General features: G+C 35.6%; 1 protein-coding gene across 9 annotated transcripts in view; it reads right to left on the bottom strand.

Annotated features, from left to right (window-relative positions):
* Window positions 1-26556, bottom strand: part of BRWD3 (bromodomain and WD repeat domain containing 3) — a 156926-nt gene that overhangs the window by 94686 nt on the left and 35684 nt on the right. For 2 of the 9 annotated variants that reach the window (XM_086389873.1, XM_086389872.1), the window contains exon 7: window positions 22979-23100. The exons of 5 other annotated variants lie outside the window; for them this stretch is intronic. In XM_086389873.1, coding sequence (XP_086245999.1) covers window positions 22979-23096 — 118 coding nt within the window. In that variant the 5' untranslated portion in view covers window positions 23097-23100. Of the gene's footprint in view, window positions 1-5091; window positions 5262-22978; window positions 23101-26556 lie in introns of those variants that run through there. 2 more of the 9 variants (XM_086389874.1, XM_086389876.1) reach the window with 1 other exon arrangement.

A 26556-nucleotide genomic window follows, 5' to 3' on the forward strand; every position in this document is an offset into this window, starting at 1 on the left:
CACACCATAAACAGTTGTCCCTAAAAATTTATTAAGAGTATTACAAGAGGTTCATACAGTAAAAAGAGGAAGAAGCCTATAACACCACATAGGTTTTCAGTAATAATGCTTTCTAGACTTATCTATAGGTTTTCCCCATTTCTGGTTTCAGAAACTATAGACTACCCCTCTAGTTATCAATGAACTTTTGAGGTTTCATCTCCTATAAGATCATCTTAGATCCTGTCTCCTTTTTTGTTTTGTGATCTAATTTTCTTAAAAAGCAGCTAGAATAAAGCATAAATCTGCACAATTCTCCAAATACTATGTGGATTCTTCTCACTTCCCTAAAACAAAGATCTTGTTCCCTATGTAAGTATATACAAGCATCTACTTGCTGGGTGAAATTCCTCCGGTATTCCACATCCCATAAACTGTATTTTAATCAAAACATAGAAACCTTCTGATCTTGAGGCAAGGCAAAATTTTACCACACTGCATAAATAACAGTATAAATAATACCTTTATGTTGAAACAAGGCAAAATTAAGCCAAGAACTGTGATTAATACAATTAGAACCATGCCACAAATAAAAATAAAAAACCTTTCAACATCTCAATCTTTTTTCAGGCAGAGGTCAACTTAACAGTCACCTTAAATTGACAAAATTATAAAAAACGAATGATGAATGGCAAAATCCAACTTTGAATGTAAAACATAAGAACACATTGGAGATCTGAGGATTTATATCGAGATGCTAAGTAAATAATGGTAGAAAATCCATAACCATCAGTACTATGTAAGAAGATTCCTTTTTGGCAGTTGCTTCCTATCCCAAACTCTAGAAATATCCACAACTCTAAGTTGGGAAGAGCAGGCATTAAAGTCTGAAAATTATAGAAGTTATCTTCATTCTCTAGTCAAATATTTCTTACTGCTCTGAGTTCCTTGAAATAATCAACCATTACTTCTGCTTTGCTTTTCTACGTTCATATTTTGTAAGTAAATAGAGGAAAAGGTGTATTACTTTAAGGAAGGATTTCTCAACCTTGGAACTACTGGACTTAGGAACTTTGAGACTGGTGAATCTTTGTTGTAGGGGGGCTATCTGTCTATTGTAGAATGTTTAGCAGCATACCTGGCCTCTACCCAACAGATGCTATTAACACCCCTTCACCAAAAACTTGTGACATGCAAAAACATCCCAGACATTGCCAAACATCTCCTCGGGGGAAAAATTGCCCCTGGTTAAAAATCAATTTGAAGTTTAAGAACTAAAAGCAACATAATCAACATGAAGAATAAACCAGAAAATCAGATGGAGAAAGAATCAGAATTATAGAATATATGATAAACTATTCTATAAAAATTAATAATTAAAATTGGAAACTACCTCAGTGTGGAACAATTATGAACTACAAAGCAAGAAATATGAACTTCAAAATATATGATGACTTAAATTATTTAAAAATACATATATATGTGCATAAATACCAGAAAGGAAAAGAAAAATGAAACCAACCACTTTGTGATAAAAGTATAGATTTTTTTTTTTAAGTTTCATTTAAACGCTCTTCTATGGGCTTCCCTGGCGGCTCAGACAGTAAGAATACGACTGCATTGCAGGAGACCTCAGTTCAACCCCGAAGTTGGGAAGATCCCCTGGAGAAGGGAACAGCTACCCACTCCAGTATTCTTGCCTGGAGAATTCTATGGACAGAGGAGCCTGGCAGGCTACAGTCCATGGGGTTGCAAAGAATTGGACACAACTGAGCAACTTTCACTTTCACTAACCATCTTTAAACATACATTTTTATCTCAAACACAAGTTTTCTATTAGGTTCTGTAGTCCACTAACAGCTATTCAAAAAATTCCAGTATAAGGTATATTGCATATTCGACAGCATAAAGTATTCCTTGTTTCCTAACTCAGCAATCTTTTTTATATATAAAATGATATATATATTATCACATGAAATGATAATATTTGTACATTTTTCTCAGACATTTGGTAATGTCAACAGGCCTTAGGTTCTATATTCAATAAGGAGTTCTGTCAACACTCTTCTGCATGTATTCTCCATTTAGCCACTATTTTTGAGCACTGATGTTTTTTGTTTTTCTCACATCTTTAAAGAGCATTTTATCAAGAACATTTTCTGAAATTTGTAATGGCTGATAAATGACTATAAAAATACAATTAAAAAGAGTTAGCTTTTGACCAATCCTTGAGTATTTTACTAGAAAGAAGTGAATCCCATTCTTCTAGCATGAATATATATAGCTCCTTTGGGAGAGAAGGATGCTTGAAGTTCCTTTCCTCAAAAGTAACAATAAAATAAAGGGACACACATACACAATTATTACTGTGTTGTATTTAAATGTCTCTATCAAGATTACTATGGAAAACTATATGCCAATAATATGGACAACCTAGAAGAAATGGACAAATTCCTAGAAATGTACAATCGCCTAAGATTAAACCAGGAGGAAATAGAAAATATGAATAGTCCATTAGCAACCAAATCAGCGGTTACCAATGAAGAGAGGAAAAGGGGTAAGAGCAACTTAGGGACAGGAGATTAAGAGATACAAACTACAATGTATGTAAGCCACAAGGATATATATTGCACAGCACAGGGAAATATCACCAATATTTTATAATAACTATAAATGCAGTACAATCAATAAAAATTTTGAATCAATTATATACCTGCAAATAATATTGTAAATCAATTATATGTTAGCTAAAAATAAATAAAAATAAAACAGTCAAAAATAAAAAGTATATGCCAAATTTTTAAAAATCTTTAAAAATAAATGTCTATTAAATACGCTATTTGAACACATTAATTCTTTTGTTAAGGTTTTTAAAATAACATTTATTTCTTAAAAGTTAACATGTGCATATCAGGAAATCAAAAAACACAAGAAGCAAAAAACAAAATCATTCACAATCACAAGCAGTTTACCATCTGATGCGTTCTAGGTCTCATTTTTGCATTTTCACAACTAAGCATCCATTTTTATGTAATTAAGATCTTACAGTTAAGTATCATGCTGTTTCACACATCATAAATATTTACCATTCCAAAGTCCCAAAGCTATGAGTATTTTGATAACCAAGAATACATCACACCAACTCAATCTGGAAGGAAAAAAATGTAATCCTGCCTTTGTTGCTGACAAAAATTTCAGAAAAGATAAAAATGGCAACAGGTCTTTAGATAAAGATATTGGCAGTTATGATTAAAACACTACATTGTTTCTTCTTCTATTATAAGCACAAGATAAGAGATGAACAATTTAAACTTTCACTCTAACAAAGTAAAATTAATGAGAATCAACTACAAATAAAAAATTCCCACAAACTCTATACCAGTATATCGAGTATTCATTATCACACTCTCAATATTTAACCTTCTATCTACAGTATTTCAAAAGCAGGTAACAGTTTTAGTATATATAATTAATTACCTTGATTAAAGTATTTTAAAAACACTATAAGAGTAAATGTTATCTCAGCCTCTATTTACTAAGGACTTTAGCTCTCAAAGTTAAAAAAGTGAGATTACAACATTCAAAACACTGGTAAGAACAGGGCAATCAAGCAACACAACTTTAGTCAGAACAAAATGTCTGCTTCTTCATCCACTGTTGTAAAGGATTTGGCAACCTTTGAAAAATAGCACACATTAATTAGGACACCTTTCTATCTAGGAAGCTAAGATAGTTATAGTCAGGTTCGAACAATCAACCACAGAGTATTTTCTTAAGTAGTGATGTGAACATGCCAACTTTATCTTGAAATTCATTAAGAATTTTTGAGAGAAACATCTTTGATGTCACAATAAAATGTTGACAAATTACTCAAATATAAATATGCATAAAATTTATTTAAGTACAAAATATTATATTCAGAATCCATTATGTCTCCTAAATTTTTTTTTAATTTTTGTAGAATAAGCTTCCAAACTGTTCTCTAAAAAAATGATATATGAACTAACTCAATAAGAGACCAAAATGCTTAAAGATTCAAGTAATAACAAGATAAGACTTACTCTACGTATTTATAAACTTATTAAGTCACAAAATTAATAAACAGCTACAAATAAAGTTATTGCTATATTTCTTAAAACATATTTGTTCACAACCTACTATGAGCTAAGCACTGTGACAGATTGAGGAAATACAACTTATAAGTCAAACAAGATCCCTATCCTTCTGGAATTTACATTATTCTACTGGGCAAAAGCTTTAATCATTTACTTAACTATAGGAATGAATAAGATATTTTAATGAAATTGTCTACAGAAATATATATAGCTCTCAACATGTTTTTTTTTTTTTTAATAATCTCTGCAAGTGATGCTGATACTGTGCCCAATTAGGGATCTACTCCAAATTCTCTCCCCACAAAAGTATCCTTTCTATAACATATCTGTTTGAAGGCCTTTCAGACTCTTCCTATACACTTCTAATAAAGAAGAGATTACTTCTCAAAAATTGCTCTAATTTTGGAAAGACTCTTTCTTTAACTAAACTCAATTGCTTTCCCCATAACTTTCAGAGAATAACAGTTTAGCCCTTGAGAGCTACACATAAAAGACAAGTCAAATCCCTTTGCTATATGGTAATTCATGAAATATTTAAACATCACTATCATTTGCACCTTAATTTTGTCCCTCAACATGTGAGGTCCCCCTTTACATTACTCACAGCAATAATTTACAAACACCTTTCTTTCCTATCATTCCCTATAGAAAAAACACTTTCACCATAAAACTACTGTGTCTGCTTTTTTTTCTGGGAAATACCTAGTTCATCAATATCTGAGCCTCTTAAAACAGTAAGAACTGAGCAAAATATCCCGGTAGTCTAATCAGCACAGAATACAGGGGATTATTTCCAGCTACACCTCTACTACATTAGATTTGTAAAACAGCTGCCTTACACTACCTTACATTAGCCAGATTAGTTTGACATTCCTTTTTAGTATACATATTTAAGTTCCAGTGACAACCTCCTTAAAGAACATATCTGAACCATTTTTCTAGATTTCACATATATGCATTAATATATGATATTTGTTTTTTTCTCTTTCTGACTTACTTCACTCTGTATGACAGACTCTAGGTCCATCCACATCTCTATAAAAGCCCCAAATTCGTTCCTTTTTATGGCTGAATAATATTCCACTGTATTTATGTATATCTTCTTTATCCATTCATCTGTCATTGGACATTTTGATGGTTTCCATGTCCTGGCTATTGTAAATAGTGCTGCAATGAACATTGGAGTACATGTCATTTTGAATTATGTTTTATTCAGGGTATATGCCCAAAAGTGGGATTTCTGGGTCATATATAGTTCTACTTTTACTTTTTTAAGGAACCTTCATACTGTTCTCCACAATTTACATTCCCACCAACAATGCAAGAGGGTTCCCTTTTCTCCATATCCTCTCCAGCATTTATTGTTTGTAGTTATTTTTGATGATGGTCATTCTGACCCGTGTGAGGTGATACCTCATTGTAGTTTTGATTTGCATTTCTCTAATAATTAGTGATGCGGAGCCATCTTTTCATGTGACTCTTGGCCATCTGTATGTCTTCTTTGGAGAGAGGTCTATTTAGGTCTTCCGCAGAACCTATTTCCAGGGCAGGAATAGAGACACAGACATTGAGAATGGACATGGGGACACAGAGGCAGAAGGGGAAGGTGGGACAAACTGGGAGATTAAGATTGACATATATACACTACCGTGGGAACCTGCTATAAAGTAAAGGGAGCTCAGCTCAGTGCTCTTTGATGACTTAGATGGGTAGGATGGGGGAGGTAGGAGGGAGGTTCAAAAGGGAGGGGATATATGTATACATACAGCTGATTCACTTTGTTGTACAGCAGAAAAACAACATGGTAAAGCAATCATACTCCAATGAAAAATTAAAATTAAAAAAAATAAAAGTACACAAACAGTTATTAAATAAGCTTGTCTAAAATTTTCCTGGGGTTAAAGCTAAATTCACCCATCAATAATTTCAAGATCTATTCTTTGTTGCTTTTTGTATACTTGTTCATTGGGTATTCCCATTTCTTTTGTCTACTCTGTTTGCACAAAGAATACCTAAATTAGTTCAGTATACCAGGACTTAATTTATTTGAAACTCTTAAAGTAGCCAGGTACTCACTCATATATGAGATTTTTTTTTTCACCACACTAGCTCTACCCTCTACCCTTTACAGTTTAGAAATCTTTCTCTTGGATAGAGAAGACTAAAGCAAAATATAATTATCCCCAACAGTTAAAACTTTAGTAGTTAATTTATCCCATCTATTCCTTTTTAATAAATCTATAAATTCCTTCCCCATATGCTAACTGGAACTTTAAATGTGTTTTGAGGGTATTCTTACATGGATTAACCATATGAAATTGTTAATATGCAATCATTTTCTACAAACAGAAGTAGTAGTTTTAAATGCCTCAACATAATAACTAAATTGGACTTGGGAGGAATGGGGAACATTCATTTTTAGTTTGATCTAGATACCTGCTTTTTTACCTCTTTACTAGGAAAGCATCATTCATACTGCCCAGTCTTTAATATAATCCTATATAAATTTATCACTCAATTTCTACCCACTGTAGTACAGCCAAATTTTCGTCCATAGGTTTGTAAATACATTTAACTTGCACTACTATGCCTCACCTTCACAATAGATATGTTTGTTTAGGACCAAATATAACCACTCATCACATTTTAAGCACTAATACTATTTCAAGTTTTGAATCTCTTTATGTTAAAATTTCTAGTTCACTCTGTTGCATTATATCCAATATTTAAAAATATCCTGTCTAACTTAAATGTTTTCTATTGTGAATTACTGGTCACTTTCTGCTTTATAGGTCTTTTCCTCATGTTATACCTGGAATACTTAATCACATCATTGGATAATTTTCTTACAGGTAACTTTACTAGTGTCACTAAAAAACAGTAACTTAAACTTATTTTGGCTTAATATACTGCGCTTTCTCAACATCTGTTAGAAGTGGTAATGAAGAGTAAAAGGGAGAGAACACAGTAATCCCGTAAGAAGCTTCAAATTTTATAAAGAACATATTAAAGAAATTAATTAAAACTGAATAAAATTCACATAAATGTTCTCCTGAAATCTGTCATTTTATTCTATTAACATTTTAAATGCTATTTAGTTACATTGAGAAATGGATAATGATGGCCTTTGAAAAAAGAAACAAAATCTCATAATGCAAAGCAAATAATATTCTACTGTATTATTGGATATTAATGCACCATTTAATGTAATCAAGTTCTATTTGTTTCAAAATTACAATACAGAACACTGTATTTCAAATTAATAAAGTTAGAATCACACTGACTTTTTTCATCTAGTGTTCAATAATAGCTTGAACTTCCTCATGCTGTGACATCCTGAATTTTTTATAAGGATGTGCTTCTTTTCTTATGTTACTCTTTTCTTCACTTTCCTCTCCATTAAGTGGTCATCCATCATTTCATATGAAAAAAAAATTATAAAGTATCAATAGCTGGTAAAATTCTACTGTTAGAAAGAAGTGTGCATATTTTAGAACATTTGTTGAGTATAGCACAACATGTACTATTTGTTATCTTGACTTCAAAGGTCAGTGCGAGACCTTCAAATATTAAATGATTAAAAAAAAGACCTAAAAAATATTAGAAGAAGCAATAACAAGGACAGCAAATCCAAATCAAGGACTTATTACAGGGTGGTTGTATCAAGAAAACTTTCATTAGTACATCAGCTTATTTCTACAATTGTTCAAGACAACACAGTCTGTTCTCCTAAATCCAGTCAATAATATTAAAGCACCTAGATCAGTAAGCAGGAAGAAAGAGAAGGATCATTGCAATTGAAAATGCACAAATTCTGTGGGGGAAAAAGTAAACACAAAGTACATTTCCTTCTATTATCTCCATACATGAAAAATAGAATATTATTAGACCAAAAAAAAAAAAAAAAAGATTAGGAAACCTCTGCTAAAACATGTTGAAACAATCATATAACAGCAGACAAAGACTACAAAGTAGCAAATAATTTTAAAATTGGGGAAATTAGTAATAAAGTATAAAAGATTTATCTTATACTAAATTTAAGGTTTTGTATTTTACATACTTAATAAAAAATGTTGATTTAAAATGAACATTTCTTTAAAAATAAAATGAATATTTCTTTTAAATCTCATAGTAAACATGATTTCTTGAGAGGATACAGCTATCAATAGCAGAATCCAAACTTAAAATGCACTAGGGGATTGATGTCAGCATTGTAGCAGTTGAGTTTTTTCTTTTTTTTCTCTCCCCTTTGATGAAAAACTAATTGGACAATGATAGCTGAAAACACTGCAGTCATGGGAAAGGACATGCAAGTACATGAAGCTAATAGAAAACCCTATTACCACAATTTAAAAAGACCTTCTGTAAAACATATTATAATGAAAATTTCAGAAATCAATGATAAAGAAAGAATATTAAAGGCAGCAAAAGGAAAAAAAAATAATCTACAAAGGAAATCCTATTAGGCTATCAGCAGATTTCTCAGAGAGACTCTATAGGTCAGGAGAGTGTGGAATGATACATTCAAATTATTGAAAAACAAACATTGCCAGCCAAGAATACTTTACCCAGCAACGTTATCCTTCAAAAGTGAAGGAGAAATAAAGGATTTCTAAGGCAAACAAAAGCTGAGGGAGTTCAACACCAGTATACTTGCTTTGAAAAGATATGCTAAAAGGAGTTCTTCAAGTTGAGGAAAAAAAAAAAAAAACACTAAAAAGCAAGATGATAACATATGAAACACTCTGGTAAAGGTTAAAAATGGACAGAGTTAGAAAACTATAATTCCATATTAGAATGGTATGTTAACTCCTTAACTTTAGTATACAGCTTAAAGGAAAAGACTATTAAAAAAGACGCTTATTCCTTAGAAGATCATATGACAGGACACAAAACAAGTCCTAGCAAATTTAAGAAGACTAAAATCATTTTGACTATCTTTTCTGACCATAATGGTATGAAACTACAAATCAACAAAAAGAGCAAAACTGGAAAGTTTACAAACATGTGAAAACTAAACAACACACTTCTGAACAAGCAATTGTAAAAGGAAAAAACCAAAAGGAAATAGAAAACTATATGTAAATAAATGAAAATGGAAGCATATCAAACCCAATGAGATGCTGCAGAATGTATCAAAAAATTAGAACAATTGGGAATAGACAACATCACTTCAAGAAACTAGAAAGAACAAAGTAAAACCCAATAGCAGAAGGACAGAAATAAGAGATCAGAGGGAAAATAAGTGAAACAGACAAGAAAAACAGTAGAAAGGTCCAACAAAACTAAGAGCTGGTTCTTTAAAAAGATAAACAAAATTGACAACTGTAGCTAGACTAAGAAAAAAAAGAGAAGACTCAAATAATACTGCAGAAATATTTGGTTGGCCAAGAAGTTCCTTTGATTTTGGATTAGAAATATTTGGTTGGCCAAGAAGTTCCTTCAATTTTGGATTAAAGACACATTTTTTTCATTTTCACTGAGAACTTTATTGCACAGTGTATCACTATTTTGTTCCACTACCTTCTGCCATTTTTCAGGCAACTTTATAATTCCATCTTTACAAAACTTTTTATTTTTAAGCAAAGAACTATTCCAGGTGCCTTTTAACAGTCTTCCAAGGAACTGAAATTTTTTCCATTAAGAGAATTTTGTCAAGATCGAAATAAATGGAAATCCAAAGGTTCAGTGTCTGATCAATATGGCAGATCAGTGAGAATTTCTCAGCCAAGCCATAACAGTTTTTGCCTGGTCATCAAAGAAACATGTGGTCTTGCATTAGCCTGGTGAAAGATTATGCATTTTCTGCTAATTCCAGATGCTTTTCATCAAGTGCTGCTTTCCATGGTCTAAATGGGAGCAGTACTTATGGGAGTTAATATTTGGTTTTCCAGAAGGTTCTCATGATAGAGGACTCCCTTCCAATCCCACTATATGCACATCATTTTCTTTGGGTAAGACCAGCCTTTGGTCTGGTTGGTGGTAGCTTATTTCATTAGCCCCACACTCTCTTCCATTCTACATTATTATACAGTATCCACTTTTCATCATCTATCACAATTTGTTCTAAAAAACAGAACATTTCTGTTATGTTTCAGAAGAGAATAACATGCGGAAATATGGTCAAGAAAGTTTTTTCACTGAATTTATGTGGAACACAAACATCAAAATGATTAATTTACCAAGCAGGTGTAAATGATTTTCAACACTTGATTTGGATATTCTGAGTATGTCAACTATCTCCTATGTGGTATAAAACTGACTTCTCAATTAACGTCCCAATTTGATCATTATTACTTTTGACTCGTCTCTGCAACCATGGAACATCATGCAGTGCGAAAAAAATCCAGGACAAAACTTCACAAATCACTTTTGACACATTTGATCAGTCACAGCACCTTCTCAATATACTGCAGAAATCTTTTTTTGTATGTTTAAGTTGCATTTTTACCTTTCTTGAAATAATAAAGCATCATATGTCAAAATGTTGCTTTTCATCTTCAATATTAAAATATTAAAATATCTTCAATATTAAAATGGCTACACAAAAATTCACCAACTTTTAGTAAGTTTTTTTTTTAATGCACGCTGATATGACAGCGTCATTATACACAATACAACCTAAGAAAACTATTTCAAATCAAGTTAAAGACAACTAAGAACCATCTCTGGGGAAAAAAAATGATAGATCTTTTTGGCCAACCCAACACAGAGGTTCGTAAGAGACTACAATGAACAATTACATGCCAACACTTAGATAACCTAGAAGAAATGGATAAATTTCTAAAAACGCATAACCTACCAACAATGAAGCAGGAATAAACAGAAAATCTGAACAGATCAATAACGAGTAAACAGACTGAATCAGCAATCAAATAGCTCTGAAAACAGAAAACCCTAGAACAGATGATTTCACAGGCCAGTTCCACCAAAACTTTCAAGAAGAATTAATGCCATTCCTTCTCAAACTCTTTCAAATTGTAGAGAAGTGAACACTTCCAAATTCATTCTACAAGGCCAGGATTACTCTGATACTACAGTCAGATAATGACATTATAGGAAAACTGAAGATGGATATCTTAATGAACACAGATGCAAAAAATTCTCAACAAAATATCAGCAAACCTAATTCAAGAAAACATTAATAGATCAAGTGGAATTTATCCCTAGGATACAAGGATGGTCCAGCATATGCAAATCAATAAATATAATGTAAAACAATAATAGAATGAAATATAAATATCACATAATCATCTCAAAAGATGAAGAAAAAGCATTTGAAAAATCCAACATCCTTTCATGGTAAAAATTTTCAATACATTGGATATAGAAACAGCATGCCAACATAATAAAAGCCATATGCAACAAATCCACAGTTAACATCATATTCAATGGAAAATATCAAAAATTTTTCCCGCTAAGACTAGGAGCAAGACAAGGATGCCTACTCTCACTACTTTTATTCAGGTTAGTACTGAAGTCCTAGACAGAGTAATTACCTAAGAAAAAGAAATAAAAGACATCCAAATGGGAAAGAAAGAAGTATAACAGTTGTTATTAGCAGATAATAGGATTTTTCTTTTTTTTTGAGATGATATGATTTTATACATGTTAGAATAAATCAACACATTCAGTAAAGTTTCAGGATGCAAAATCAACATAAAGATAAAAGTTTCACTTCTAAACACAAAAATTAATGAAACATCTGTAAACAAGCTTATTCCATTCACAACAGCATCAAAACCAACAAAATAGGAATAAATTTAACCAATAATGTAAAAGATCTATGCAAAAAAAAAAAAAAATACCATAAGACTTCTTTGAAAAAAATTGAAGAACAAATGGAAAGAAATCCCATGTTCATGGATGGAAAGATTGTTAAAGTGTCCATGCCACCAAAAGCTACCTATAGATTCAATGTAACCACTAATGGCATAGTTCAAAGATATAGAAAAGACAATCCTAAAATTTGTACAGGAACCACAAAAACACAAGAATAACCAAAGCAAGCCTGAGAAAGAACAAAGCCAGATGCACCACACTTTCTGATTTCAAACTATACTACTAAGATATAGTAAAACAGTATAGCACTGGTATAAACACACACCCACATACAAATGGAACATACTGAGAATCCAGAAATAAGTCTCTATGTGATAGCTTATGGAGAATGATGTTGGATTTATGACCTCCAAAGAAGATTTAGCTTTGGGATCAGGGACCAGGCTTGATTACGCAGAGCTTTCGTGTGGCAGAATTTTTATTGCAGTGAAAAAGCACAGAGAAAGCTTCTGACATAGACATCAGAAGGATGGAGAGTGCCCCACTTGCTAGTCTTATCAAGGCCTTATATACTTTTACCAGACCCACTCCCACAACATAGATCTTGAGTGAACAAGGTTATAACTAACAATAGAAAGGTCTTACCAGACCCAGTCCCAAAACATTTCTTAAGAAAATAAGATTAGAGAGGCAGTCCTAAGATCGCAGAGGAATAGGACACGGAGACCATTTTCTCCCCCACAAATTCATCAAAAGAACATTTGAACCCTGAGTAAATTCCACAAAACAACTTCTGAATGCTGGCAGAGAACATCAGGCACCCAGAAAAGCAGCCCATTGTCTTCAAATGGAGGTAGGAAAAAATAGAAAAGACAAAAAGAGAGACAAAAGAGGTAGGGACGGAGCTCCATCCGGGAAGGGAGTCTCAAAAAGAGAGAAGTTTCCAAACACCAGGAAACACTCTGACTGCCAAGGCTGTGGCGAGCCTTAGAACCACAGAGGACAACATAACTGGGAGGAAAAATAAATAAATAATTAAAACCCACGAGATTACATGCCCAAGGGTAACACCTCCAGTGGACAAGCAGCACAGATGCCTGCATCCTCCACTAGCAAGCGGGGGCTGGGCAGGGAGGCTCGGGCTGCATCGCTTATAGTAAGGACTGGGCCCAAATGCCCCGAGGGCAATCTGAGGGAACTAACTTCGGCTAGCAAATCAGACTGTGGGATAATTACCACGGGAAAAGCCCTAACCTAAGACACCACCAGGCCTGCTCACAGAACAAAGGACTGAGCAGAGCTAGCTGGCTGCAGACCATCCCCCTCTGGTGACAGGCAGCCAGAGCTGGAAGGGGGCAACTGTGGCCCCAGAGAGGCATTATTTACCAAACTGCAAGCAGGCTTCCCTGCTAACTAAGACTTCCTGGGATTCTGGATGGTCAATAACCGCCTGAGAAGGTGCGCCGGTTGTACACCAAGAAAACAGCGGCAGGGACAGGTGAGGCGATAAGTCGCAGGAACCGCGCTCGCCAACACCTCATCACCTGAACTGCTCAGACCTGGGAAGGGCACAAAATGCAGGATCAACCAAGTCTGCGCCTCTGAGGACTACCCAAGTACCTGAACCTGAGCAGCTTAGACCTGGAAAATGCATACAACACAGGGCCGGTCTCAGACAGTTCCTGACAGAGCAACCAAGAGCCTAAGCAGTGTAGACAGGGAAAGCACACACACCATGAGCGGGGTCAAACCCAATGTGGCCGAGATACTGCCAGCACGTGCCAGTGTTATTTGTTTGCAGGATCCCTCCCTCACCACAGCACAACTGAACAAGTGAGGCTAAAAAAGTGTCCACCACTGCCCCCTTGTGGCAGGGCAGATATTAGACACTGAGTTCAGTTCAGTCGCTCAGTTGTGTCCGACTTTTTGTGACCCCATGAATTGCAGCACGCCAGTCCTCCCTGTCCATCACCAATTCCCGGAGTTCACTCAGACTCACGTCCGTCAAGTCAGTGACGCCGTCCAGCAATCTCATCCTCTGTCGTCCCCTTTTCCTCCTGCCCCCAATCTCTCCCAGCATCAGAGTCTTTTCCAATGAGTCAACTCTTCGCATGAGGTGGCCAAAGTACTGGAGTTTCAGCTTTAGCATCATTCTTTCCAAAGAACACCCAGGGCTGATCTCCTTTAGAATGGAAGAGACCAGCAAACAGAAGAAGCTAAAACAGAGGGAACCACCTTGGAAGTGACAGGTGTAATAGATTAAAACTCTTTGTTATTACTGACTACATAGGAAGGGGCCTATAGATCTTGAGAAATATAAGCTTAACAAGGAATTATCCGAAAATGAACTGACTCCACAATGCCCACAACAACACCAGAGAAAGTCCTAGATATATTTTTACTGTTTTTACTTTCTTTTTTTTCAATTTTTAAAAATTTTTAAGTCCTCTATTACTCCTTTATTTTTCATTTTCATAACCTACAGTTACTTTGCAAAAAAAAAGATACCCTAGTTTTTAAATCAAACTTTATATATATATATATATATATATATATATAATAATTTTTGTGACTTTTTCTTTAATATTGTATTTTTGAAAATCCAAATTCTACTTTAGATTTTTAATCTTTGCTTTTTGGCTTTTGTTATCAATTTTGTACCATTAAAAACCCAATCTTCAGTACCCATTTTTACGTGGGAGCAAGATTACTGGCTGAACTGCTCTCTCCCCCTTTGGACTCTCCTTTGTCTACACCAGGTCGCCTCTATCTCCTCCCTCCCCCTTCTCTTCTCTATCCAACTCTGTGAATCTCTTTGTGTGTTCTGGATGGTGGAGAACACTTAGGGAACTGATTACTGGCTGGATCTGTCTCTCTCCTTTGGATTCCATCCTTTATCCTCCTGGCCACCTCTGTATCCTTCCTCCCTCTTCTCTTCTCTGTATACCTCCATGAACATCTCTAAGTGGTCCAGACTGTGGAGTGCACATAAGGAAGAGATTACTGGCTAGCTTGCTCTCTCCTCTTTTGATTCCACCTCTTCTCATTCGGGTCACCTCTAACTCCCTCCTCCCTCATATCTTCTCCATGTAACTCTGTGAACCTCTCCAGGTATCCCTCACTATGGAGAAACCTTTCATCATTAACCTGGATGTTTTATCATCAGTGCTATATAGATGGAGAAGTCTTGAGCCTACTGTAAAAATAAGACTGAAAACCAGAAGCAGGAGGCTTAAGTCCTAATCCTGAGAACACCAGAGAACTCCTGACTCCAGGGAACATTAATCAACAGAAGCTCATCAAACGCCTCCATACCTACACTGAAACCAAGCACCACCCAAGGGCCGACAAGTTCCAGAACAAGATATACCACACAAATTCTCCAGCAACACAGGAACACAGCCCTGAGCTTCAATATAAAGGCTGCCCAAAGTCACTCCAAAACCAATGACATTTCATAACTCATTACTGGACACTTCATTGCACTCCAGAGAGAAGAAATCCAGCTCCACCCACCAGAACACCAACACAAGCTTCCCTAAGCAAGAAACCTTGACAAGCCACCAGTACAACCCCACCGACAGTGAGGAAACTCCACAATGAAGGGAACTCCACAAACTGCCAGAATACAGAAAGACCACCCCAAACACAGCAATATAAACAAGATGAAGAGACAGAGGAATACTCAGCAGGTAAAGGAACAGGATAAATGCCCACCAAACCAAACAAAAGAGGAAGAGATAGGGAATCTACCTGATAAAGAATTCCGAATAATGATAGTGAAAATGATCCAAAATCTTGAAAACAAAATGGAATCACAGATAAATAGCCTGGAGACAAGGATTGAGAAGATGCAAGAAAGGTTTAACAAAGACCTAGAAGAAATAAAAAAGAGTCAATATGTAATGAATAATGCAATGAATGAGATCCAAAACACTCTGGAGGCAACAAATAGTAGAATAACAGAGGCAGAAGATAGGATTAGTGAGGTAGAACATAGAATGGTAGAAATAAATGAATCAGACAGGAAAAAAGAAAACCGAATAAAAAGAAATGAAGACAATCTCAGAGACCTCTGGGACAATGTTAAACGCCCCAACATTCGAATCATAAGAGTCCCAGAAGAAGAAAAAAAGAAAGGCAATGAGAAAATACTTGAGGAGAGAATAGTTGAAAACTTCCCTAAAATGGGGAAGGAATGATCACCCAAGTCCAAGAAACCCAGAGAGTCTCAAACAGGATAAACCCAAGGTGAAACACCCAAGACACATATTAATCAAATTAAAAAAGATCAAACACAAAGAACAAATATTAAAAGCAGCAAGGGAAAAACAACAAACAACACACAAGGGGATTCCCATAAGGATAACAGCTGATCTTTCAATAGAAACTCTTCAGGCCAGGAGGGAATGGCAGGACATACTTAAAGTGATGAAAGAAAATAACCTACAGCCCAGATTACTGTACCCAGTAAGGATCTCATTCAAATATGAAGGAGAAATCAAAAGCTTTCCAGACCAGCAAAAGCTGAGAGAATTCAGCACCACCAAACCAGCTCTCCAACAAATGCTAAAGGATCTTCTCTAGACAGGAGACACAAAAAGGGTGTATAAATTTGAACCCAAAACAACAAAGTAAATGGCAATGGGATCATACTCATCAATAATTACCTTAAAAGTAAATGGGTTGAATGCCCCAACCAAAAGACAAACACAGGCTGATTGGATACAAAAACAAGACCCCTATATATGTTGTCTACAAGAGACCCACCTCAAAACAAGGGACACATACAGACTGAAAGTGAAGGGATGGAAAAAGTTATTCCACGCAAATAGAGACCAAAAGAAAGCAGGAGTAGCAATGCTCATATCAGATAAAATAGACTTTAAAACACAGGCTGTGAAAAGAGACAAAGAAGGACACTACATAATGATCAAAGGATCAATCCAAGAAGAAGAGATAACAATTATAAATATATATGCACCCAACATAGGACCACCACAATGCATAAGACAAATGCTAACAAGTATGCAAGGGGAAATTAACAATAACACAATAATAGTGGGAGATTTTAATACCCCACTCACATCTATGGATAGATCAACTAAACAGAAAATTAACAAGGAAACACAAACTTTAAATGATACAACAGACTAGTTAGACCTAATTGATATCTATAGGACATTTCACCCCAAAACAATGAATTTCACCTTTTTCTCAAGCGCACATGGAACCTTTTCCAGGATAGATCACATCCTGGGCCATAAATCTAGCCTTGGTAAATTAAAAAAAAAAAAAAACTGAAATCATTCCAAGCATCTTTTCTGACCATGATGCAGTAAGATTAGATCTCAATTACAGGAGAAAAACTATTAAAAATTCCAATATATGGAGGCTGAACAACATGCTGCTGAATGACCAACAAATCACAGAAGAAATCAAAAAAGAAATCAAAATATGCATAGAAATGATTGAAAATGAAAACATAACAACCCAAAACCTGTGAGACACTGTAAAAGCAGTGCTAAGGGGAAGGTTCATAGCAATACAGGCATACCTCAAGAAACAAGAAAAACGTCAAATAAGTAACCAAACACTACACCTAAAGCAATTAGAAGTGAAGAACCCCAGGGTTAGTAGAAGGAAACAAGTCTTAAGAATTACGGCATGAATAAATGCAAAAGAAACAAAAGAAATCATAGCAAAAATCAACAAAGCCAAAAGTTGGTTCTTTGAGAGGATAAATAAAATTGACAAACCATTAGCCAGACTCAAGAAACAAAAGGAGAAAAATCAAATCAATAAAATTAGAAATGAAAATGGAGAGATCACAACAGACAATAGAGAAATACAAAAGATCATAAGAGACTACTATCAGCAATTATATGCCAATAAAATGGAAAATTTGGAAGAAATGGACAAATTCTTAGAAAAGTACAACTTGTCAAAACTGGACCAGGAAGAAATAGAAAATTTTAACAGACCCATCACAAGCACAAAAATTGAAACTGTAATCAGAAATCTTCCAGCAAACAAAAGCCCAGGGACAGACAGCTTCACAGCTGAATTCGACCAAAAATTTAGAGAGGAGCTAACACCTATCCCACTCAAATTCTCCCAGAAAATTGCAGAGGAAGGTAAACTTCCAAACTCATTCTATGAGGCCACCATCACCCTAATACCATAGATGCAAAAATCCTTAACAAAATTCTAACAATCAGAATCCAACAACAAATTAAAAAGATCATAAACCATGACCAAGTGGGCTTTATCCCAGGGATGCAAGGATTCTTAAATATCTGCAAACCAATCAATGTAATACACAACATTAACAGATTGAAAAATAAAAGCCATATGATTATCTCAATAGATGCAGAGAAAGCCTTTAACAAACTTCAACATCCACTTATGATAAAAGCAGAAAGCAGGAATAGAAGGAACGTACCTCAACATAATAAAAGCTATATATGACAAACCCACAGCAAACATTATCCTCAATGGGGAAAAATTGAAAGCATTTCCCCTAACGTCAGGAACAAGATAAGGGTGCCCACTTTCACCACTACTATTCAACATAGTTTTGGAAGTTTTGGCCACAGCAATCAGAACAGATAAAGAAATAAAAGGAATCCAAACTGGAAAAGAAGAAGTAAAACTCTCACTGTTTGCAGATGACATGATCCTCTACATAGAAAACCCTAAAGACTCCACCTGAAAATTACTAGAGCTAATCAATGAATATAGTAAAGTTGCAGGATATAAAATCAACACACAGAAATCCCTTGCATTCCTATACACTAATAGTGAGAAAATAGAAAGAGAATTAAGGAAACAATTCCATTCACCACTGCAATGAAAAGAATAAAATACTTAGGAATATATCTACCTAAAGAAACTAAAGACTTATATATAGAAAAGTATAAAACACTGGTGAAAGAAATCAGAGAGGACACTAATAGATGGAGAAATATACTGTGTTCCTGGATCGGAAGAATCAATATAGTGAAAAAGAGTATACTACCCAAAGCAATCTATAGATTCAGTGCAATCCGTATCAAACTACCAATGGTATTTTTCACAGAGCTAGAACAAATAATTTCACAATTTGTATGGAAATACAAAAAACCTCGACTAGCCAAAGCAATCTTGAGAAAGAAGAATGGAACTGGAGGAATCAACTTGCCTGACTTCAGGCTCTACTACAAAGCCACAGTCATTAAGACAGTATGGTACTGGCACAAAACAGAAATATAGATCAGTGGAACAAAAGAGAAAGACCAGAGATAAACCCATGTACCTATGGACACCTTATCTTTGACAAAGGAGGCAAGAATATACAATGGAGAAAAGACAATCTCTTTAGTAAGTGGTGCTGGGAAAACTGGTCAACCACTTGTAAAAGAATGAAACTAGAACACTTTCTAACACCAAACACAAAAATAAACTAAAAATGGATTAAAGATCTAAACCTAAGACCAGAAACTATAAAACTCCTAGAGGAGAACATAGGCAAAACACTCTCCAACATACACCACAGCAGGATCCTCTATGACCCACCTCCCAGAATATTGGAAATAAAAGCAAAAATAAACAAATGGGACTGAATTAAACTTAAAAGCTTCTGGACAATAAAGGAAACTCTAAGCAAGGTGAAAAGACAGCCTACAGAATGGGAGAAAATAATAGCAAATGAAGCAACTGACAAACAACCAATCTCAAAAATATACAAGCAACTCCTGCAGCTCAATTCCAGAAAAACAAATGACCCAGTCAAAAAACAGGCCAAAGAACTAAACAGACATTTCTCCAAAGAAGACATACAGATGGCTAACAAACACATGAAAAGATGCTCAACATCACTCATTATCAGAGAAATGGAAATCAAAACCACAGGGAGGTACCATTTCATGCAAGTCAGAATGGCTGCGATCCAAAAGTCTACAAGCAATAAATGCTGGAGAGGGTGTGGAGAAAAGGGAACCCTCTTACACTGTTGGTGGGAATGCAAACTAGTACAGCCACTATGGAGAACAGTGTGGAGATTCCTTAAAAAACTGGAAATAGAACTGCCTAATGACCCAGCAATCCCACTGCTGGGCATACACACTGAGGAAACCAGAATTGAAAGAGACACATGTACCCCAATGTTCATTGCAGCACTGTTTATAATAGCCAGGACATGGAAGCAACCTAGATGTCCATCAGCAGACAAATGGATAAGAAAGCTGTGGTACATATACACAATGGAGTATTACTCAGCCATTAAAAAGAATACATTTGAATCAGTTCTAATGAGATGGATGAAACTGGAGCCTATTATACAGTGAAGTAAGCCAGAAAGTGAAAGAAAAAAAAGTTAAAGTGTAGTCGTTCAGTTGTGTCCAAGTCCTTGTGACCCCATGGACTGTAGCCTACCAGGGTTCTCCCTCCATGGGATTCTCCAGGCAAGAGTACTGCAGTGGGTTGCCATTTTCCTTCTCCAGGGGATCTTCCCGACCCAGGGATCAAACCCAGGTCTCCTGTAATCCAGGCGGATGCTTTAACCTCTAAGCCACCAGGGAAGCCCGAAAGAAAAACACCAATACAGTATACTAATGCGTATATATGGAATTTAGAAAGATGGTAACGATAACCCTGTATGCGAGACAGCAAAAGAGACACAGATGTATAAAACAGTGTTTTGGAGTCTGTGGGAGAGGGCGAGGATGGGATGATTTGGGAGAATGGCATTGAAACATGTATAATATCATATATGAAACGAATCACCAGTCCAGGTTCGATGCATGATACAGGATGCTCGGGGCTGGTGCACTGGAATGACCCAGAGGGATGGTATGGGGAGGGAGGTGGGAGGGGGGTTCAGTATGGGGAACATGTGTACATACATGGTGGATTCATGTTGATGTATGGCAAAACCAATACAATATTATAAAGTAATTAGCCTCCAATTAAAATAAATTTATATTAAAAAAAAAGAAAATAAGATTAGTCAGAAGGTTCTTGTTAAGGAGAAACATGTCCTTTAGCAAGATATACTGTTGTTATATAATCAGTAATACAGAGCTTAAGGAAAAACATACCCTTGAGAAAAATGTATTGTTTCCTTGTATAATCATTAGCTCTTGGCTTAAAAAAAGTTAGTCTTAAAAATTGTTGCCATAACAACTCAAGAGTTTAAGAAAAAAATGTCTTATGTGACTAAGACAAAGCAATGTAGAAATAAAAAGTATGTCCTTTTCTCCTCCTTGAGAGCCCCATTCCACTTTCTCCTCCTTGGAGACTCAGAACTTCTTATCAACCTACCTTAGAATTAATTCTCTCACATTTAAAGTTAACTGATGTTCAAAAACAAAGTCATTGGAACCAAGGACACTCAATGGGGAAAGGACAGTTTCTTCAACAAATGGTGCTGAGAAAACTGGATAAACACAGGCGAACAACAACAACAAAAAATGAAACCAGATCCCTATCTTGCATCACTCACAAAAATTAACTCAAAATGTATCAAAAATGTGATACCATAAAACTTCTAAAAAGAAAATATAGGGAAGAAGCTCCTTGATATTGGTTGTGGCAATGATTATTCAGATGTGACACCAAAAGTATAAACAACAAAAACAAAAACAACAACAACAAAAAAAAAACAGCTAGTACTTCAAACTTAAAAGCTCCTGCTCAGCAAAGTAACTGACAAGATGAAAAGACAAACTACAGAATGGAAAACATTTTTTGCAAGCCATATATCTGATAAGGGGTTAATATCCAATATATATAAAGAACTCAAACTCAATAACAAAAAAAAATATTATTAAAAAGTGGGCAGAGAAAAAAAAAAAAAAAAAGGCAGAGGAACTAAAACCAAAAAAGACACCCAAATGTGAACCAGGTAAATGAAAGGAAGTTCAACATCGTTAATCACCAGGGAAATGCAAAGCAAAACCACAATGAGATATCACCTCACACCTGTTAGAAAGGCTATCATCAAGAAGACAAGAGGTAACATGAATTGGCAAGGATGAGGAGAAAAGGGAACCCTTGTACACTGTTGGCGAGAAGTAAATTGGTTCAGTCACTATGGAAAACAATATGTAGGTTTCTCAATAAATTAAAAATACAACTACCAGGGAATTCCCTAGCAGTCCAGGGATTACAACTCTGCGCTTCCACTGCAGGGGCACAAGTTCAACTCCTGGTCCGGGAACTAAGATTCTGCATGCTGCACGGTGCAGTCAAAAAACAAGAACTACAATATGATCCAGCAGTTCCACTTCTCATTATATACTCAAAAGAAATGAAAACAGGACACTGAAGAGATTCACTCCCATGTTTACTGTGTTATTACTCACAATAGCCATAATATGGAAACAATCTATGTACCTACCTATCAACAGACAAATGGATAAAGAAGTTATGGTATATAAATATATACACAATGGAATATTATTCAGCCATGATAAAGAAGGACATCTTGCCATTTGTGACAACATGTATAGACCTTGAAGACTTTAATAAAAGTGTGATAACTCAGACAGAGAAAGATAAGTACTATATAATATCACTTATAAGTGGAATCTAAAAAAAACCAAATTCATAAAGAGAGTAAAATAGTGGTTATCAGGGGCTGGGGACTAGGGGGATAGACAGATATTTAAGGGTATAAACTTCTAATAAGTAGTAAATAAGTCCTAGGGGCAGCATAATGCACAGTACAGTGAATATGGACAACAGAATTAATTTATAATCATCAAATTTGCTAAAAGACTAGAACTTAACTATCCCAATCGCTAACATAAAATCATAATTATGTAATGTGCTAGAGGCGTTAACTATCATTACAATGCACATCATATTACAATATGTAAATGTATCAAATCAACATGTTGCAATCCTTAAATTTACACTTTATGTGCAACAAATTACTTCAATTTTTAAAATGTGCCTTAAAAATGTCCATTTTGTAAAAAGCATAGGCTCAAATAAGCATCTGATTCAACCACATGAAGAAACATTTGCCCACAAGTACAATTAGAAATTTAATATTTGTAATCATTTTCTGTCTTATGAAATTTTTCATTGAGATTTACATTTAAAAAGTAACTGACCTTTGTGCTCTTTAATTCTCGATATAGGAAATGCAGGAGAGAGGGAAAACAGCTGCCTTTTGCAATGAGAAAATGCAAACCTGCCATCTATGACAACATGGATGAATCTGGTGGACATTATGCTAAATGAAATAAGCCAGAAAAAGATAAATATTACATGAGTTCACTCATACATAGAATCTTTTTTAAAAATATTGAATTCATACTAACAATAAAGTAGAATGCTAGCTTCCAGAGACTTGGGGGAGACAGAAAAGGAGATACTATTCAAGGAGTACAAACATTCAGGTTTAAGATGAAAAAAATTCTGGAGATCTAATACATAGCTAATATATAGCTTAGTGACAATAATTAACAATAATAATCTAGTGTATACTTGAAATTTGGTAAGAAAGTGGATCTTAAGTGTTCTCATCACACACACAAATGTGGTAATCATTTCACATGACAGACATATATCAAAACACCACGTTGCACAACTTAAATGTATACAATATTTATCTGTCAAAAATAAAAAGGAAAAATGCAAACCAACACTAGTGAAGATTCTGAGAGGCTAATCACCATTTCTGAGGGCCTAGAAAGTAATCTACAAGCAACCATGCTCTACCTTTCTCTCTTTGAACTAGTGTACATTATAGAATTTTGCCAGAGCTTGAAAGGACTTTATAGATTAATTTTTAGTCCAACCACTCATTTTACATATAAATAAACTGTGATTCAGGCTGGTGAAGCAAGTTTTCCAAAGTCATACAGGTGATAATAAACAGAGAAGGAGGATACTTGATCTTGGGTCCAACATCTTTCTTCTTATATGATACCTGCCTCTTCAGTTAGTGCTTTATGTTTAAACATATCAGCAATACTTATCTCCCACCACATAAAAGATATTGATGATCAAAGCAGTGAACTCGTCTCCTTGTTTTTTTGGGTACCAAGTCACTATTCAATACAAAATGGTAAACAATGAGGACATGTGTCTGACGGGCAAGGAGTGCAGGGGTAAGGATATATACATCAGTAATCCTATGGGAAAAATCAAAGAGCCAGGCATGTACCTCAACAGGTATGGCAGAATGGGTTCTGCTAATTCCCCCTTTTTTGGCAGAATGATGAAGTAAAATGGTAACACAGTATTGAGAAAAGAACAAATGACCTTTCTTCTTCCCTACCTATAAAATCTATAAACATAATACCAACTACCTTAAAAAATAACTGAAGCCAATTTTGTAGCACATCGACATTATACGTTTAACTTATATAACCCCATAATTACTATTAATATCCACCTTTTTAAGACACGGAAGCTGAGTCATAAAGGGGTTTAACAACTTCCCCCAGGTCCCAAGCTAGTAAGCAATACAGACAAGATTCACTCTGACCTCAGAGGCTGATTTCTTAACCAATATTCTATAATAGGTCTTCTGAACAAAAGAAAAAAATTTTTTAAATTAGCATTTGACCCAATACGTAAACTATGCTAAAATGACTATAATAGGTTTCACCACAAACCTTAACTTCTAGCCCAAACCAACTCAGAACATAATCATTTCAGTTGAGTCGCTCAGTCATGTTCAACACTTTGCGACGCCATGAATCGCAGCACACCAGGCCTCCCTGTCCAGCACCAACTCCCGGAGTTCACCCAGACTCACGTCCATCGAGTGAGTGATGCCATCCAGCCATCTCATCCTCTGTCGTCTCATTCTCCTCCTGCCCCCAATCCTTTCCAGCATCAGAGTCTTTTACAATGAGTTAACTCTTCGCATGAGGTGGCCAAAGTACTGGAGTTTCAGCTTTAGCATCATTCCGTCCAAAGAAATCCCAAGGCTTATCCCCTTCAGAATGGACTGGTTGGATCTCCTTGCAGTCCAAGGGACTCTAAAGACTCTTCTCCAACACCACAGTTCAAAAGCATCAATACTTCAGCGCTCAGCCTTCCTCACAGTCCAACTCTCACATCCATACATGACCACTGGAAAAACCATAGCCTTGACTAGGGGCTTGATAAAGGACAGAAATGGTATGGACCTAACAGAAGGAGAAGATATTAAGAAGAGGTGGCAAGAATACACAGAAGAACTGTACAAAAAAGATCTTCACAACAAAGATAATGACGATGGTGTGATCACTCACCTAGAGCCAGACATCCTGGAATGTGAAGTCAAGTGGGCCTTAGAAAGCATCACTATGAACAAAGCTAGTGGAGGTGATGGAATTCCAGTTGAGCTATTTCAAATCCTGAAAGATGATGCTGTGAAAATGCTGCACTCAATATGCCAGCAAATTTGGAAAACTCAGCAGTGGCCACAGGACTGGAAAATGTCAGTTTTCATTCGAATCACAAAGAAAGGCAATACCAAAAAATGATCAAACTACCACACAATTGCACTCATCTCACACACTAGTAAAGTAACGCTCAAAATTCTCCAAGCCAGGCTTCAGCAATACGTCAACCGTGAACTTCCGTATGTTCAAGCTGGTTTTAGGAAAGGCTGAGGAATCAGAGATCAAATTGCCAACATCCACTGGATCATCAAAAAAGTAAGAGAGTTCCAGAAAAACATCTATTTCTGCTTTATTGACTATGCCAAATCCTTTGACTGTGTGGATCACAATAAACTGGAAAATTCTGAAAGAGATGGGAATACCAGACCACCTGATCTGCCTCTTGAGAAATTTCTATGCAGATGAGGAAGCAACAGTTAGAACTGGACATGGAACAACAGACTGGTTCCAAATAGGAACAGGAGTATGTCAAGGCTGTATATTGTCCCCCTGCTTATTTAACTTATATGCAGAGAAAAGAACATAATAATATCTGTCAAATCACCCAATCCCAAAACTATAGTATAAGAAAGCAAGATAGAATATGTTTAAGAAGAGATTGAAAACTCCTAGAAATAGGTGGACTCAGCAAGGTTGTAGGAAAGAAGATACACATACACAAATCAAATTCATTTCTACACACTAATAATGAATATGCAGAAACCAAATTAAAAAAACAATACTATTTTTGATCATTGAAAAAATACTTAGATATATACTTAACATGTACAATATCTGTATGCTGTAAGTATAAAATCCTGATGAGAGAAAGCAAAGGAGAACTCAATCAGTTCACTTCAGTCGTTCAGTCGTGTTCGACTTTTTTCGACCCCATGAATTGTAGCACACCAGGCCTCCCTGTCCATCACCAACTCCCGGAGTTCACCCAGACTCATGTCCATCGAGTCAGTGATGCCATACAGCCATCTCATCCTCTATTGTCGCCTTCTCCTCCTGCCTCCAATCCCTCCCAGCATCAGAGTTTTTTCCAAAGAGTGAAATCTTCGCATGAGGTGGCCAAAGTACTGGAGTTTCAGCTTTAGCATCATTCCTTCCAAAGAAATCCCAGGGCTGATCTCCTTCAGAATGGACTGGTTGGATCTCCTTGCAATCCAAGGGACTCTCAAGAGTCTGCTCCAACACCACAGTTCAAAAGCATCAATTCTTTGGCACTCAGCTTTCTTCACAGTCCAACTCTCACATCCATACATGACCACTGGAAAAACCATAGCCTTGACTAGATGAACCTT

The sequence above is a fragment of the Bos grunniens genome, chromosome X, assembly GCF_055505025.1.
Source record: "Bos grunniens cultivar Pamir isolate PY7600 chromosome X, Bosgru_T2T1.0, whole genome shotgun sequence".
In the NCBI taxonomy this organism is placed as follows: domain Eukaryota; kingdom Metazoa; phylum Chordata; class Mammalia; order Artiodactyla; family Bovidae; genus Bos; species Bos grunniens.